Source organism: Anguilla rostrata, chromosome 1 (genome assembly GCF_018555375.3).
Source record: "Anguilla rostrata isolate EN2019 chromosome 1, ASM1855537v3, whole genome shotgun sequence".
In the NCBI taxonomy this organism is placed as follows: Eukaryota; Metazoa; Chordata; class Actinopteri; order Anguilliformes; family Anguillidae; genus Anguilla; species Anguilla rostrata.
Genome location: NC_057933.1, coordinates 66,344,227 through 66,362,338, shown reverse-complemented (window position 1 = coordinate 66,362,338; position 18,112 = coordinate 66,344,227). Strand labels below are relative to the sequence as shown.

Here is an 18,112-nt window from a genome sequence, read left to right as displayed (position 1 = left end):
TAAGCATCTTAAGTCTTTCCTTATAGCTGTTATCTTTCATACCAGGAATCAAGTTGGTTGCTCTTCTGTGAACCTTTTCCAGAGCCTCTATGTCTTTCTTGTAGTACGGTCTGGACACAATACTCCAAGTGTGGTCTAACAAATGTATTGTATAAAATAAGTATAACTTCCTTGGATTTATACTCAACACTTTTGGCTATATATCCCAGCATTCTGTCAGCCTTTTTTTCTGCTACAGCAGAGTGCCTTACTGATAAACTATGCCCACTGCAGTAAACAGTACCTTACTGATGGACTATTCCTTATGTACTGCACAGTGCCTCACTGATGGACAATGCCCTTTGTACTGTAGAGTACCTTACTGATATACTATTCCTACTGTACTGTACCTTATGACAAACTATGCTTTCTGTACCATACAATACCTTACTGATGAACTATGCCTTCTGTACTGTATAGTTCCTTACTGATTAACTATGCCTTCTGTACTGTACAGTACCTTACTTAGCTGGGCCATGACTTCCCACAGCAGACTGTGCAGGATAGACAGCTCCCGGCCCAGGTCGATGTAGCCCTCAAAGCCCCCCGCGTTGGTCATGCTGTCCAGGTTGGAGATCTCGTACAGAAACTGCTGCATGGAGCCCCACTCCATCTCCAGGAACTCATTCATGAACCACATGTACTCCTCCTTACTGCCAAACCTGAAAGAAGAGAACAGGGAGATAGAATGACACATCATAATTGGGCATCAAAATAAAAACACAGACATACTAAAATCTTAATCATGCACACATCATTCATATATATTTTTTTCAGAAAACTATTATTCATATTTTGCTTATCCTTGTCTCATAGCAAGCAACATCATTGGTTTTATTTCTCACCAGTGAATAATTAACATTACTAATATAGACATAGATAATTGTATTGAAACCTTTATTGACAAGCAGTTTGATCGAGTGTGTGCTGTACGTGCAGAACTAACTCATTAATTATGTTCCAGGGATAAGCAAGCAGAAAATGAAAGGATGCATCTGCCATAATGAATGAGGTAACTGACTTGGAGAAGTTGGCCAGGTTCTGCACCACCTTGGCGATGAGCGTGAGGGTGCGGGACGTTTGCTCGTCAGGGTACTCTTGGGTCAGGTTGAACAGGGAGGGGGACATGACGGCCGGGCAGAGGAAGCGCAGGAACAGGGAGTTGCTGATGAGGCGGTCCGCGATGTCCTCTCTCCCTCTCTCCGCACAGCGAACTCTCCAGGAGGCGAACACCTCCTTCAGCTCCCGTGGGAATACGCTGGACAGGGAAGAGAGGAGAGAGAAGAGGGACAACAGAGAAAGAGAGAGGAAGACAAGGAGAGAGAAAGAGAGAGAGAGGAAGGATGGTGAAGAGAGAGATGGTGGGGGAGTTGCTATTGTATGTACTGCACTGAGCTTTATGCATGGCTGACATGAATATGGACAAAATACTGAGGTAAATTAAGTTTCATGAATGCTAGTCAAATAAGCGTTGGCTTAGCACAGTGTCTAGGTAGGCAAAGTACTGACCAATGGGAGTTGACGATCTTGCAGAGTGCCAGCTCGCAGCACATGCGCAGATTGGCTTGATGGTCGGGGAGGACAGAAGGTGGAGTCCTCATAGGGTCAACCTCACAGTTCTCCTCTGATTCGTACAAGGCTCTGATGAACTCACCTGAATGAAACACACTTTCCATTAATACACAAGTGTACACACGTTACCCTCAAAACGGCTAATATGCACAGGCATTCTGTTTATAATTATATATAACATATGGCTCCATCATGACATGGGTCATGTAGCCCATAGCATTGATGTTTTTCAAAGAAAATCACTTCTTAGTATCCCCAATGAGAGAACCTATCAGTGTTGGCAATGATTGTTTGGCCTGCATGGTACAGTGCACCATGTTCCATTGCAAATCCTGGGACATGGAAAAGAAGTATGGGATGCCCTAACTCACCAATGGCATCCTTGAGGTACTTGTGTCCAATCAACTTGAGGTACTCTTCTATGGCTTTGGTGGCCAGAGTGTTCTCTCTGAATATGAGATGTTCTCGGTCAATGAATCTGTCTACCTCACACATCGCCATGTCTGACAGGAAGTCCTGAAAGAGTGAGAGAGACATCAGCAGAGGCATTAACCACAACTGACAGCAAGTGTTTCCTCCATGGGTGGGTCCTGTGCAACTTCCCTACAAACCACAGCATTCTAGGATCTCCAGCTGTGACAAACTGTTGCATGTTTATTGTATTCTTATTCTGTTGCAGTACGTACATTCCCTGCATAACATTGTTACATATTTTACACTCCCTTCTCTGCATTTATTTGTAGAGTTTTCATTAAATAAAAAGCAATAGAAACTATTTATCTGAACAATTCAGGATAGCCAGGTGAAGGATCCAAGCACGTAGTTGAACCTGCAACCTTCTAGTCAGAAAGCCAGTTCTCGAACCACTAAACTACACTGTTGCTTGTTTTCAATACCCATTCTTCTAATAAGAACAACATACTGCACCTTGCCATATAGTACACAATAAATGCACCTACAAAGCTGTTAGTTCTCCTCACTCTCTCAGCCATAGCAGCGCGTACCTTAGCCTTCCCCGTGCTCTGCAGAATGTGCACCAGCGCACAGGCCACCTCCTCTTTGCTCTTGACGCTCAGCAGGGGCTCCAGCACAGCGCACAGGGTGCGGTAGTTGTTGGTGACGTACTCGGCGAACTCCTTGTACAGCTCCATGGGAAGGATGCTCATGGTCTGGTAGCGGGCCTTGAGGCGCAGGGAGGCGTTGATGATCTTGCCTCCCCCCACGCCCCCTCCCTTGGCCAGGACACTGGGCTGGATGACGGGGTACCACTGCTCCACAAACTGCCGGCCAGTGATGCTGGAGATGGGGATGCTGACCAGGCCGAGGTAAGTGCTCTTCTCCTGCGGGCCGAGACTGACACTGAGAGCGCGCTGTGTGCGTGTTCGTGTGAGTTACATCAGTATTCTAAAGTCAGATTACTCAACACACAGGGATTCCAGTTGAGTTTCAGGCAAGTAAGTAAGGACTGTGCAGCTTTAATATAGATTCAATAAAGTCATAAGGCTCTTATTTTGAAAGCAGAAAAAGAAATAAATATGGTGGTTTGGTCAGAAATGAAGCAGTTAAAATGACTGAGTGACGCCATTACAATGCGACCAAACAGTTAAGAGAAGTAACTGCACCCACGCAGGCCCCTGCGCTAGTGCGGCTCCCTCACCTTGCGCCTCTTCTTGTCCGTCTCCTTGTAGAGGTGCAGGCGCAGGTTGCGGACCGCGGGGAGGTTGTTGAACTCGAAGTGCTCGCCCCAGAAGACGGTGTCGGTGCGGGGCTTGCTGGTGGTGCGCGCGTACAGCATGTCGTCCAGGCACAGCTCGCAGTAGTAGCGCTTCTTGGCCGGCAGCTCCCGCGCCTCGATGATCCACAGCTTCAGGACATTGTCCACCCTCCTGCTGTTGTCCTGGAATGGACCAAGGAGAGGGTGACAGTGGAAAAGCAGACCGATAAAGGCATGAGGTGAATAAGAAAGCCAAATGCGCATTGCAGTACATGTACAGTTGAAAGATAAAAAGGCAGTATGGGATACAAGTGGCATCTACGGGAGGAACACGTTGAACAGATTGATTAGCCTGTACTGGATGTCTGTAAATAATCATATGTTTGAACAGAAGTAAAAACACATAGTTTAATTGGTTGTGAGAGCAGTGATTAGGCACTAGACAGACTAGCTGCAAAGGAATATACAAGTGTGCACATAAAAGTGTTTTTTTTTTTTTTGTGTAGACAATTTTTTGAACAAATTCTGGTGATTGCTAACCTGGGGGTTGTGATGGTAAAGAGTACCTCTGGTAGCATAAGTGTAATTATATGTGGGTCAAATGGTGATTGAATCCAGGCTTATGGGACCTTACTGCTCTTTGACCAAATATCAATCCCTGAGTTCAGAAGCAATCTCAAAATCTGTCATCCCTCAAGAGTGTGCTGACAAGATACGTCAATCATTGTGTTTCAAATCATTAGCCAGCCCTCCATAAGAAATACTTGGTTCTGTACATCCAGAATCACAATGACTAATGAAACATGTAAATGCTAAAACCTGTGATATTTATGCTATGGACAATCCTTACAGAGCCTCATGTAAAATTCCCCCAGCCCCAGTGAGCCTGCAGGGTCGACTCCCACAGAGTGTAGATGAGTCAGACAGCTCCAGTGATATATTCATTTGAGTATTGCTTAATGACAGACTCAGTTCTCATCAAATCGTGTGATAGGTTTAAACACTGTATCGCTGAGGAAGAACGCCTACTAAACTGTGTTCTTCAAAATGAGTGACTTTCAATTTATTCAATGCACAATCGGTGGGATGCATAAGGGGTGTCAGAGAATCTGACTGTATATGGCTGTTTATCTAAGATGGTGTGCAGACTCATGTTGGTAAATATCATTTATCACATCTCGCTAATTGGAAGTGTATTCATTAGCATTTCCTCTTCAGATTAATGCCTCGGTTAGAACACACGCTAGCATTGCCCATGTCTACATTTCCAATTCAGATTACTGCTTTGATTAGGAGACATGTTACCACCACCCACAGAGATTAAAGCCCACCGCTAAGAGTGTTAATTGTAAGCACAGCAGAGGAGAGAGGGCTTGTGGACAGATATATAAATATAGAAATACAAAATTTGAATGAAAGACCTGACCTGGTTCCCCTTTTCCCTCTCTGTTCTCACCTTGTTGGGTTTGACAGCTCTCTGTAGATTCTCGATCCACTTGTCTCTCTCTGCAGCCGAGCGACAGGCGAAGCACTTGGTCCCCGAAGCTGTAGTCACCTGAGGTTAACCACACTGATATCAGTAACCATGGCCGCGAGCACCTGGGAAGATGACAAGTCTAATAATGTGGCCCCTAAATCAGAAAAATGTTCAAATAATTCAGAGCATCTATCACATTTGGTGACAAATCAACTTGGGAGGTGAGTTTACTTTGTGCAGTCAGTTTCATCCCACTGATAACTGGAGGCAAATGAAGTTATGGAAAATTACAGAAAAAGCTGTCATCAGCGCTGATGACACAAAGATTATACTATTGCATTATTACTTGCTCTGATGGACTACACACTCACACAAGCACATTCACGCACTCACACGAATCCTGTACACGTGAATAGACATAAACATGCACCTCGAAGCAGTACTCCTGCCCCAGGATGCTGGAGTGGACAGGTTTAATGATGGCATCCTCATCCAGTGTGAGGTCCAGGGCCTCCGCTGCACTGCTCGGGGATAGCAAAGACTCATGGGAGTGGGACTCCTTGAAGCTCTGCATCAGGCGAGTCCTAGAAAACAGACAGAGGCAGGAGAGTGGAGTGATTTCACAGTAGACTGACCAAACACAGTAATTGAAGAGGACAAGCAGGGTTAAGGTCAATCTGCTGAGCTCCTCTACCTCTGGGTGTGCTATGATGGCTAATATAATGCTGGCACTGGCCAATCACGAAGATGAGGGTGTGGTTAATATGCCAGAAACCAGCAAGCAACAAGCACTGCACAGACGGAGGGTGTTACAGGGTGTGTATAAACTCACTAATTGACTACGCTGACCTCTGACTGTGGTCTTTGATCCAAGACCAAAATAGCCCTGCAACGGTGGGTTTTCAGGTCACTTCTGAGAACACATGCTTGGTAATGATAAATTCAACAGTAATTTGGGCCATGAGAAAATATAATCCTCAGACTGTGGGAGCTGTTTGGGTCTTCGTCATAGATCAGGGGCTTTTTAGCTCAGGCACCCTGACTAGGGGACGCACAAAAGCTAGTTTTGCATTTCAGCAATAGTGCACATGGATTCTATCACTTACAGTAAGATCACAACATTAATATACATATGAATGGTGATGAGTATTATTGCATTAACTCATTCAAATAATAAAAAACATCTGCTCCATGTTGCCCATTTCCAGTTTTTCTAAGTTAATTTCCTCCAGCAAGGTTTGATTTTATTTGCTTTGTGTAAAATACTGTATTTTGGCTGGTTTGCTGTAAGAAAATACATAGCGAATGACAAAAGTCCACAAACAAAATCAGCAACTGGCTTGTCTGACTTCATGGAAACATTGCAACATTGCATCGGGCCCTGAAAACAAACACTCACGCCAGCATTTACACTTCACGCAGGCTTTTCACTCCAAGCAGAGCTCTCATTTCTCAGCTGTCACAACATAAATAAAACTGATTGCTTGGTTAGACCAAAGGTATTACACATTGGAACATATATCATCATGAACATATTCTAATTTTCAGATTCAGAACACATTATTCATCATATTTACTCACATTTCTGCAAAAAGGAAGAATGTGAAATTTCTAATTTACTCTCAGGATATGAGTGGCTCACCAGAGACAGAGCAGTGATATACACCACAGCATTTTCCACTGCAATGAATGTTTTATCAAGACATTGAGAGAGAACTGTTTTAGTACTGCATTTTTTAATGTGAAATTTATCTCAGCATGTCCTGTTTCAATGTGCAACTTTTTGTTTGAATTCTCCGTTATGCACAGCACATCAAGCCAAGCAAGATTTGTGACAGTAGTGCATATTTAACAAGAGGGAATGACTTAACTCATTTGTAATGAAGTATTATCTACATCATAATTCACATCCTTACAAAAGAAAATAGTTGAAGAGGTGAACTGTGAGCTACAGTATGCCAGTCTTATGAATAAATATTAACTTGAATGAAAAATTATTGTTTCTTGTATTTACTAAATAACCATTTTAATGGTGCCACTAACCATCATTATCTTCAAGTAAAATTCTATTCTAGTTAAAATGTGATTCAATTTCAATTAACAGCAATCAATATTTAAAACTGCAAGAGAAAAAAATGGCAAGAAAAAAGATGTAATGCTTTTAATTTAATTAATCATGTGGCAGGCATTGAATAGTATAATAAAAGACAGACAGAATGGGAACAGGAGACCGAATGGAGCTGCATCTCCGTCCTGACCTTTGACATACCACGGAAATTTCTGAATCTCTTTTCTATACATACAATTGTAAATGGCAGAAAGGTGGTTCACTTCCTGGCATCATAACCCATAGAACCCTTCTTATTTTGTTTCTTCAAAGGCTTGGAAGTAAAAGCTTCCAAGAGAAGCAGCACAGAGCACCCTTAGCATTAACTGCTGGAGGCTAATGTGCACAAGCTAGCATAAAGGTATTGCTTGTGGCACTTATTCCAATTGCTTGACTAATATTGCTTTTTTGTAAGACTTGTATAAAAATAACCCTTGAGCAATGAGACTTGCCATCCCTGGGCAGCAACAGTGATGTTGGTTGACACACATGTAAAGTGACAGTGCACTGTGATGCAGGAACACAGCATTTAAAGAGAAGCTAACATGCGCACGCTCTGGCTCACTGCATTGCCACACTATTGACCAACAGACAAGGGATGAGGAGGTGGGCAACATAAGACACAACACAGAAAGAGAACAGGAAGGAAAGACAGATATTCCCTACTATGATGTCTCTGATGTGTCCGTCTCGGCAGTGTTCTTCCTGTGTCAGTACTTTTGCATACATTCACTTATAATATAGCCATCAGAGCATGCAATTCAGACAAGGGAGAGAGAGATGTGGAGAGAAGGGGGGAGTTAAAAATAGACCCAAAGGAATGAGTCAGAAAGAGAGAAATAAAAGGAGGAGAGTGGGGGAGGGAGAGAGACACAGAGAGAGAAGGAGAGAGAGAGAGGGAGAGGAGAGGAGAGCAATAGAGTGAAAGAGAGAAGCAGAGAGGGTGGAAGACTCAGAGGAAATCAAGTTGTTATGTAAACTGTAAGGTTAGAAAAGGAGGAGAGAGAATGAGAGAAACAATAAAAGAGAAAAATGAGCTGAAAAGTATTGAGTATTGCACACGTATGTACGAACAGTTCATGTTATATATAACCATTCAAACAGTTCATATTTATATACTGTATATTTATGTGTGTGTGTGTGTGCACAGTCAGCTCCATAATGTTTGGGACAAAGACGTTTTTTTTCCCCTATGTGGCCCTATACTCCATGATTTTAGATTTGTAATCAAACCACTCACATGTGGATAAAGTTCAGATTCTTTATTTAAGTTTTTATTTAATAAAAGGGCACATTTTGGTTTTACCATGTAGAAACCAAAATGTATTAAAATTAAAACATTTTTTTAACATTGCAGGGCACCATAATATTTGGAACATATTAATGTTACGTAAATGAATGTAGCCATGTTTAGTACTTCATCGCATATCCTTAGCACGTAATGACTGCTTGAAGTCTGTGACCCATAGACGTCACAAAGTGCTGAGGGTCTTCCCTAGTGATGCTCAGCCAGGCCTGTCCTGCAGCCATCTTCAGCTTCTGCTTATTTCAGGGGCTAGATGCCTTACGTTTTCTCTGGATTCAGATTGGATGAATGACTTGGCCAGACAAATATTTTCCGATTTTTTACTTTGAAAAAAGTTTTGCTGATGTGGTTTGACACTTATATGACCAGCCAGGTGACTTCCCTTTCCAGGGTTCTCTGAATCCTCCGCTTAGCAGGTCATGCCCCTAGGGATGGCTGGTGTAAGGCTATTGTTCTTTTTTGCTTTGAAACAACTGATTTAAATTTATTTTTAATGACTGATTTCTGGTTACTTATGAAAGACAGGTTTCCTTTAGGAACTGTGTGTGCAGGTTCGCGTCTGAATTAAAATTTATTTCGATTAAGCATGAAAATCTCTAGATTTCTGTCTCCCTAGTCCTCTTTTTGCAACCACCTGCAGTGTATTTCTCTCTCCTCTAACCATAACCCTATTCCCTCTTCTCAGCCAAGAATGTATCCACTGTCTGTTCCATGTATCTGAAATTTCAACCACGAGGAGTTCTGGTGAAGACCATGCAGAGGAGGCTATTCTATACAGCGTGAAGGTGAAAGGTGAGCAGGCTACCATCAAAAGTCCTCAGTTTGAAATGTATAATCACATTCCTTCTGAAAAAACAATGAAATTAAATAACCAGCTTTAATCTGCATGAGCTACAGAGCACTCATCAGAGTCCTGTGTTTCTGAGGATAGAAAGGAGTGGAAGAGCCACTGTCCTGTTGTCAAATGAAAGGTCTTAATCTCTCCCACTCTGACATTTAAGATTAGGATGAAGAAAGGCACAGAGTAAGCTCCTCCCCTCAAGGACTAGCGTGACATGCTCCAAACATTAGAGTCAGACTCAAATACGGAATTCAGCTGCAATCACATACTAAAATTCAGCCAAACAGTCACCATATCTATAGAATCTCCCTACAGTGGCCTAGATGTTTCTCTTATCATCTGACTGTCAGTGCATGCACAGCAGGTTTCTAGCTCTCTAAGTCTTCTCAAGACTGAATGAAATAGCTGTGCTTGTTTAAAGCATTAACATATTGATGCAAAAAGGAAATGTACTGTAAAATACTAATAAAGTACTGTAATGCGCCACAGTAAAATTAGCACAGGCTCACAAGCTTTAAATAAGGTCAATTTAAAAACCTTTCTAGGCTTTTGTGAACTCTGCAAAGCACATGCAAAGAGACTGTTCCACATGTAAAATTGATTTTGTTCTGGTAATCAGAATGATTTCACATAACACAATCTCAGTCCTACAGTTCAGATTATTTCACTACAGGTGGACAAAGGTACGACTGCCGCATTGGTTGCAATCCGAGTGAAAATAAAAATGAATGCATTATGAGTCTTGCACCGTTCATGCAAACCAAAGAAAGGTCCAGAACAATTAGCATTCAGAAGTTAAGTTTTTACATTCCTGTATTTCAAGCACAAATCCTTTAAACAGTGAACCAACTCGAGCAGTGCAGTGGCATGAACCCTGATGGAAAGACTATATGCTGACAGTAGCAACTAAGTCCAACCCCCAGAGTACAACAGAGCCCTGCCCCCCAGCCTCACCATCTTCAAAAGGGAAATAAGCCCTTTGCTTTGAAGTCCCTTAAGAGAACTGCAGTCCTTGTACATTGATGACTACAAATATCCTTGACCCCTGATTTCATCTAGGGCTTTCAGGGCATTGTTTGCTGCATTAATTAATAATGAAAATTCAGCCTTATCCACACACGGACATACAAGATTGAGTTAGTAAATTTTGACTGTCAACTCTTGACAGGCCAGGTTCAGCAAATTTAGCAAGGGTTTACACCTTGAGTTCACACCACTGCACCTCTAACACCACTAACTATCTGTGGAAATGGTGCATCAAAACAACACCGTTTCCGTAATAATAGAATTTTGCATTCAGCTGTTTTTGATCAAGTTAAAAATAATCTGTTCTATTACATTGCTAAATGGCACTTAGGTAGTTAGTGTCATTATGGTAAATGGACTGCATTTATATAGCGCTTTTATCCAAAGCGCTTTATAATTGATGCCTCTCATTAACCAGAGCATTTAGGGGTTAGGTGTCTTGCTCAAGGACACTTCGACACACCCAGGGTGGGGCTCGAACCGACAACCCTCCGACTGCCAGACAACCGCTCTTACCTCCTGAGCTATGTATAGAGCGGTATTTTATATAAAGTAAAACATAATAATTTTAACAGACTGTGTCCATCATAATGCCTGACTGAAGATAAACAAGTACAGAAGGTAGAACGATCTGAAGATGAAAGATTAAATAAGCCAATAACATCCATTGACAATTTATGTACTTTTCGATAATGATCACAAATGATACATCATAATACCGGGAAACAATATCACTTTACTGACAAGATAACTCCTTAGTGTGAACTGTTTAAGCAAATGCCATAGTTCACCAGGAACCGCATTTAGTGTATCCCCAAAGAACTTATCCTTCTGTACCTGCTGATTATCAAAAACTCCAAGTGTTCTCCATTTGGAGATAATGTCTGTCACTGAGGTTAAGTTGAGCCCCAGAGTCTTATAAATAGCTTTGTAACCCTTTCCAGGCTGACATATTTCAACAACTTTTTTTCTTCGTCTCTTCAGGAACTTCCTTTGATCATAGCATAGTGTGCTTGTAGGAACTTTGTGGTGACTTACTTACTAATGGTAAGGTTCAATATGAGTGAGGTTTGGATTCAACAGGGCTGGCTTCAATCAAGCTTGACTGTGTTCAATCAGCTGAATCTAATTAACATTTTAATTTGGTTAATTGGTTGATTGAGCAGCTAAGGGGGCAATTACTTTTTCAGATGGGTGTAAATTAAAATGAAATTAAATAAATGAAATAATTATTTTTTAAATGTGTTTTGTGTTTACGCAGGTTCTAATATTACATTTTGTCTAAAGATCTGAAACCATTTAGCGTGACAAATATGCAATAATACAGGAAGGGGGCAAATACTTTTCACAGCACTGTATGAGAAAAGGAAAATGAGGCGGGAACTAATTGAACCCTTCATCTATAGTGAGTGACTATAATGAGACACCTTTTCTTTGTCACCAAGACACCCAGGCAAAGATAAGCTATGATGATTGCTAAGACCAGCTCTTCATAGGCATCTAAATGAAACTGCTATTGGTCTGTGCACACTGCTGACTTTTGGTCACATTGAAATATGGTCCATAATACAGTTGATTTTGTCACTATTTCTGCATTAGTTGATATTTCCAGGCTGTTTGCAATATATAATGTATTTGTATCAATAGAAACTTGTATTCTCCCCAGGAAAATACTACCAGAGGGTGGGACATAAATACCAAAACCCAGCCACAAGTGTCCCACTGTCTCTACAGCATACTTGATGAGTGGGAAGTGTGCCTGTAGCATGAACAGAGGCCACTCTTGTGTGTATATGATCTAAAGCAGACAAAAAGCCTGCATACTGAAAGGCAATGCACAGTTTTACTTTGAACAGGCAAGAAATTTGCATGCAAGCCAGGAAATCTGGCATGGAAGTGCCTGATAAAACCAATTCAAGCAAATGAAGGCTAATGTACAAGTGTAAGAGTGAGTCCCTCTCTACTGCACCTGTGACTCTCAGTAACCACAGAAAACCACATACAAAATTGTCCAATGATTGGACTGGACTGTATTTTTAGTTTTACTGCCTGTGATGTTGGATGTAAGTATGAAACAGAATGCAATTGGCAGTCCTTTTTTGGTAATTTGAAAGGAATTATTCACTTGGCAGATATCCTTTTCTGGGGCAGCTTTCCTCACAATGTACATATAATCTGTGTTTGGACAGCTGGGTATTTAATGAACAACTTCATGATAATACCCTGCTCAAGGGTACAACAGCAGTGCCCTACTTGGGAGTTGATCCCGCAAACTCCACAGTTCTCTAACACCTATTTCTTGATGCCAGCCATGGCCTAATTATAACACACACAGAGCAAAAATTAAATTGGGGTGCTGGCCTAGAGCTGTGAAGCTGCAGAATGTTCTCTTCTTTGGTCCAGGATGATGTGTCATTGACAGAGGAATGACCTGTGACGTCACAGGATGTCACGCAGGACCCAAATCTGACATCGTGTGAGGTCTGCTGGCATCTCAACACCAGGGTTCTTGCAATATTAAAACTGCTCCATAACTACAGGCGCAAATGCAAAACAGTGCAAACAAGAGATGGTGGGGAGACAAGGAGATATTTGCACTTGAAGAAAGGAGACAATGCAAACTAAAACAGATGCTAATTGAGTGCAGGTTTCAATATTGGGGCGACATAGCTCAGGAGGTAAGACCGATTGTCTGGCAGTCGGAGGGTTGCCGGTTCAAACCCCGCCCTGGGCATGTCGAAGTGTCCTTGAGCAAGACACCTAACCCCTAACTGCTCTGGCGAATGAGAGGCATCAATTGTAAAGCGCTTTGGATAAAAGCGCTATATAAATGCAGTCCATTTACCATTTACCAATATTGCAGTTTACATGCACAGACTACCACACACAAACTAATTCACTCGCTGTTCACTTAGGGACATATCGGCCAATTAGAAAATATGATCTCAAAATACATATTAATATCCTACATCACACATATTAATACTCTAAACCCATTCTTTCTCATAGACACACAGTGATAGGGGAAAATTCCGGTTTTGGGACACAGTTGTAGCTGACTGGAACACGCGTAGTCTGAACTGAAAAGGTCCAGTACCTGTCCTGATCAGCGCTGCGAAAACGAGGCAGGATCATTTGGCGGAAGCTGCTGGTGCGGTCCAGTTTGGGTTGGCTCTTGGCCCGCTTGATGGAGCCCTTCAAGCGTCTACTGAGGAAACTCTGCAGGGAGAGGTCAGAGGGGGGGAAGGGCCATCAAACAGGTCGGCGGAGTAAAAAGACCAGCAAGGTTAAGAGTCATAGAGTGAACGTAGGGGGAGAAGAGCAATGAGAGACTGAAAGGTGAGATATGAAGTATAAGCAAAGGGCAGAAATTGGTTTAAGAGAGAAAATACAAAAGCGGTGGAAAAGAAAATGATGGAAAGGGCAAAGAAAAACAAAATAAAACAAATTATGTACTAATTTGAAAGAATGGCAAAGTATGTTTGGAGTGAGAGACAAAGAAAATGTGAGTGAAAACAAGATACAATACAATATAACATAACATATGAAAGAAATATATAAACTAGGGAGAAGATGAAATAAGAGAAAAATAAAATTTCAACCATAGTTCCCACACTTTTTAATCATAGCCTGCACTAGTGGCATATTACCAGTAGAGGGAAGTATAATCCCATAAAGAAGAAGAGTCACATAAGATTCTAACTTAAATCTTCAGTGGAGGAGATTTAAGAATTATATTGCAGTTTCAGTACAGTCTTTCACAATACTATGCACTCAAACACCATTGCCTGATTACTAAATCACGCACCATAAAATCATATGATAAATTAATTCCGTAATAGCACATTTATTGATATCCAAATATAGCCATGTTTGATAAAACAGACTCAAAATACACTGGACATACAATAAAGCATAATATGCATTTTTAAAATAATTTATATAACTGTTATGATTCATCAGACATTTGTGCGCTCATGAATAGTCTGGTTTGCACCACCAAATAATTAATTGAATGCATTCTATTTTTCTTTGATGGAATCTCTTACATAGAAACACTTACTGAACATAGACAGTCACTATTTACACTAATGGAATTTAACATTATCCTGATTAAACCTTAAATAGGTCGAAGTACACTGTCCCTCACTGAATCTAAACCTGGATTAGGAACAGGTAACGGGTTAACAAGACAATAATACATAGTATCTGCCACTAGTCTTTATTGCTGCCATCAATGACCGAAGATCAAATGTACTATACTGTGTAGGAGCGCAAAGTTCCCACATATTATACATTGACTTTCTCTTTATTGGTTGTTTCATTTATTCATATCAGTATACTGAAAAGTAAACTGATTCAGTACAACCAACAGGACATCATTTCATTCTTGAAATATAATCTGGAACCTGTCTTGTTTCTGCAGCACCTTTGGTGAAGCACCTTTCATTGTACTGCAGGACATCTGCAGTGTCCCATTAGGAACTCAAATTCACACCTTCACTCTCTAACCTCTATCCACCATGTCACAGATTCCTTTCCTTGTGTTCCAAAAAAGAACAAAATATCACTGAAATGTCTTTCTCTTCCTGCATCACATTTGGCATTTAGCACAACCCACAGACTGTCGATCACATTTCTGCAGGAAGCTTTCTCAACACGCCAGATCTTGGTCACATACCTCAATCGAGGGCAGAGGTGCAACACAGATTCCTGTCCCTGGATTTGAACTTGCAACCCTCCAGTCATCAGCCCAGTGAATGAGGGATGAGGAGGAAGTGGAGGAGGAGGGGGGAGGCAGGGGGAGGTAGAGGGAGGGAGAGAAAGGCAGCGAACGAGGGAGGGGAGAGGTGCCCACCACCTGTCTGCAGGGCCGAGAGCAGAAGTGGGAGGTAGAGGGAGTGAGAGAGGCAGCGAAGGAGGGAGAGAAAGAGGGGGACAGAGAGAAGGGGAGGGAACGAGGGAGGGGAGGGGTGCTCGCAAACTGGTGGCAGGTCTGATGGGAGACAGGCGAATGCAGGGAGGGAGGGAGGGAAGGAGGCCGGGAAGGAGGGGTACTCACGGATTGTCGGAAGGGTTGAGGGGGGGCTGTGGGAGGGATCTCCATGCTTGGCTGTTTCCCGGTAGCTATGCTCTTTCGACGGGCGCGAGCGTGCTCTAGAGGCAAGAGACAGAGAGACAGGCAGGGGAGAAGGGAAGAGAGCGAGAAAGGAGAGGAAAGGGTGAAATAGGAACCAATATGGCCGTGTAGGTTTAATACAGGACCTGATTTTCACTGCATAGTCATTTTTTCTTTCTCAGTAGAAGGCCAGGCTTACTGGGCAGATGAATGGTGAGTGTTTATTAATGGCAGTCTGGGGAGACAGTTCGCCTTGGTATTCTGTGAGGCAAATGTTAGCAATCAGTGTTACATACAGTTAGGGGAGAACAGCCAGTAGAGATTGCGGCATAAACAAACAGTGCTCTTACTTGACTTCCGTCCATGAGTCAGTAGTCTCTTATTCAGTGAGTCAGTCAGTCAGTGTGTAAGCCAGTCAGTCAATGAGCAGTTTTCGGGAGTGCGATTTTAACAGCAGGACAGTCGACAAAAAAGCCTTCGACGGTGTGATGATAGATGCACAGACTGCCTTTCAGCTTCCCATTCCCAGACGATCAATGTTAACTCTTTCTTTATTTATGGCTGCAAATACATTCCCTCTCCCTTTCCTTCTAACCACCTCCATGTCTTTCCTTTTCTCCCACGCACCTCTTTTACATAATTCAAATGGTATATTCATCCTCCTCCTCCCTTCATCCCCCTTCTCTCCCTCCTTCTGCGCTTTCCCTTTCTTCTTTTATAATCTACATTTATCCTTTCATGCAATCCCTCCGTTTCTACCTTCTCCAAGTCCTTTTTATGTGCTCAAACCTCACCATCTCACACCATGTATTTCATGTATTTTTGCCTCAGCGTCTTCATAACACCTCTTTCTGTCCCTACCTCCCTCCCTCCCTCCCTCTTTCCACAATGTGATACAATCAGTCTCTTTTCATCCATCCTCATTTTTTAAACTGATTTGTAGCCTCTCAAGTAGTGTACAATTGAAAATAAGTTTTATTGTTGTGACTGGCGTATCACACTACTAAAAAGGCACAGCAGTGCATGTCAAGTAGTAAAGTAACACACCATTTTTCACCAGCATCGTGGCATATGAGGCTCCAGCTACATACATATACAAACAAGCATGCAAACCTGCACAAACACACACACACACACACACACACACATGTGCACATACATACATGTTTGTGCACACACATGCACACACACGCAAGCACAGATAGCAGATTTTTTCAGATTTTTTAGCAGATTTTAGCGATAGTTTTTGGTCAAAATGGCAAGTATTTGCTTATGGATTTCAGGTGATGTGATCTTCTCGTGGGTAGTAGAAATGCTGGATTTTTACCTTTAAAATATTATAAAATAACCATGCTCAGTCATATCTCTGATACACCGGCAATCTGTCTCTGCATACATTTGCCAAATCTGTGGTCCTCTGCCTGTATGTTTTCTTCTAAGATGTGTTTGGATCATTTCTGGGCTTTACGCTCTTTTATGGGGAGGGGTGGGTGTGGCTGCAGGGCCTGTGGGTGGAATCAGGTTTCAGCAGAGTGTTTGTAGCTAGCTAGTTACTGGAATGGCGAAGGTGAATAAGCCCAAGTACAGCGAAGTGAAGCGACAAGCCAACAGAGCTCGCTCAAAAACCAGAGTCAACCTTGAAATTGCTTTTCCGCAACATCTATCGAAAAACAGAAATATAATGTTTTTAAAAAAGAATGTTTTAAACACGGACGTAAAATATAAAAATGGTGGTTAGTGGGGAGGGTTGAGGAGGACCACAGAAAAGCAAAAAATTCTACAAAGTATGCCTTCCACTTGCTTTGTGCACGTTACATTGCAGTACTATCCAGCCATGGCACATCTGACAGTGTATAAAGCACATTTCCTGTAATTCTTGGCTAGATGCCTTAGTCCACTTCTCTGCCTCCTTTGACTGAATTTCATTCTATTACCCAAATTCAGCTAGGATCAGTCACTTCTTTCACAAACTGGAAGAAAATCTATCAATTCTCTGAAGGATTTTACATGTATGGCACTAAAATGGGCCTTTGTGCTGTCCAATAACTAGACAAGACGTAATACATGCAAGCAAAGAAAAAGAATCAGAGTAGATCCACAAGACATGGAAAGCAATTTTCTGTATAAAAAAAAAAAAAACTAAGCATCTATAATCTCTTTTAGATTCCATATCTGGCCTTCAATAGAATTAAATCTTCTCCCGTTAGGGGTCGCCACAGCGGATCAGATCTGCATATTTGATTTGGCATATGTTTTTATTCCGGATGCCCTTCCTGACACAACCCTCCCATTTATCTGGGCTTGGGACCGGCACTAGGAATGCACTGGCTTGCGCATCCCCAGTGGCTGGGTTTTTGGGGCATTGGCCGGACCCAGGCCGTCGACGTGGCAGTGGGGAGCTCTACCACTGAGCCACCAATGCCCCATATCTTCAATAGAATTAAACACTCCCCCCAAATCCACAGAGGATTCTTGTGCCACAAGGTCTTAAATACTGACATTTCTAATATTCAAAAATAAAAGTCAGCCACTAACTGAAACACAAATGATTTGTAGTATAGTGGTCATAATGTCCAAAAACTCCAAAGCAAGCCTTACTATTTTCTTCATTTTAACCACTGTTCATTAATTATTCGATCATTAATTGGATCATTAATCAATTTAATCACTGTAAGAAATTATACAGAGTAATTTCTACTATATAGTTGGCCAACTGACATTGCAAATCTTAGAAACCCTCCAACTGAAATGAGACCAAATATGAAAAAGGCTATGCAACATTATTCACAACATCAAAATGGAATGCACACATAGACCAGTGTTTTTACTTCAATACCAAAATGAAAGGAAATGCAATGCACCACAATAATAAGAAACCTAGATCACCACTGTAACTATCTCAAGACAACAC

General features: G+C 41.9%; 1 protein-coding gene across 1 annotated transcript in view; it reads right to left on the bottom strand.

The window, feature by feature from the left end:
• The window catches only part of syngap1b (synaptic Ras GTPase activating protein 1b), a 105,564-nt gene that overhangs the window by 32,867 nt on the left and 54,585 nt on the right, over positions 1 to 18,112 (bottom strand). Inside the window, 10 exon segments of the mRNA XM_064350922.1 lie at positions 500 to 701; positions 1,061 to 1,297; positions 1,549 to 1,693; positions 1,983 to 2,127; positions 2,616 to 2,951; positions 3,269 to 3,508; positions 4,782 to 4,880; positions 5,233 to 5,386; positions 13,180 to 13,301; positions 15,145 to 15,239. Coding sequence (XP_064206992.1) covers positions 500 to 701; positions 1,061 to 1,297; positions 1,549 to 1,693; positions 1,983 to 2,127; positions 2,616 to 2,951; positions 3,269 to 3,508; positions 4,782 to 4,880; positions 5,233 to 5,386; positions 13,180 to 13,301; positions 15,145 to 15,239 — 1,775 coding nt within the window.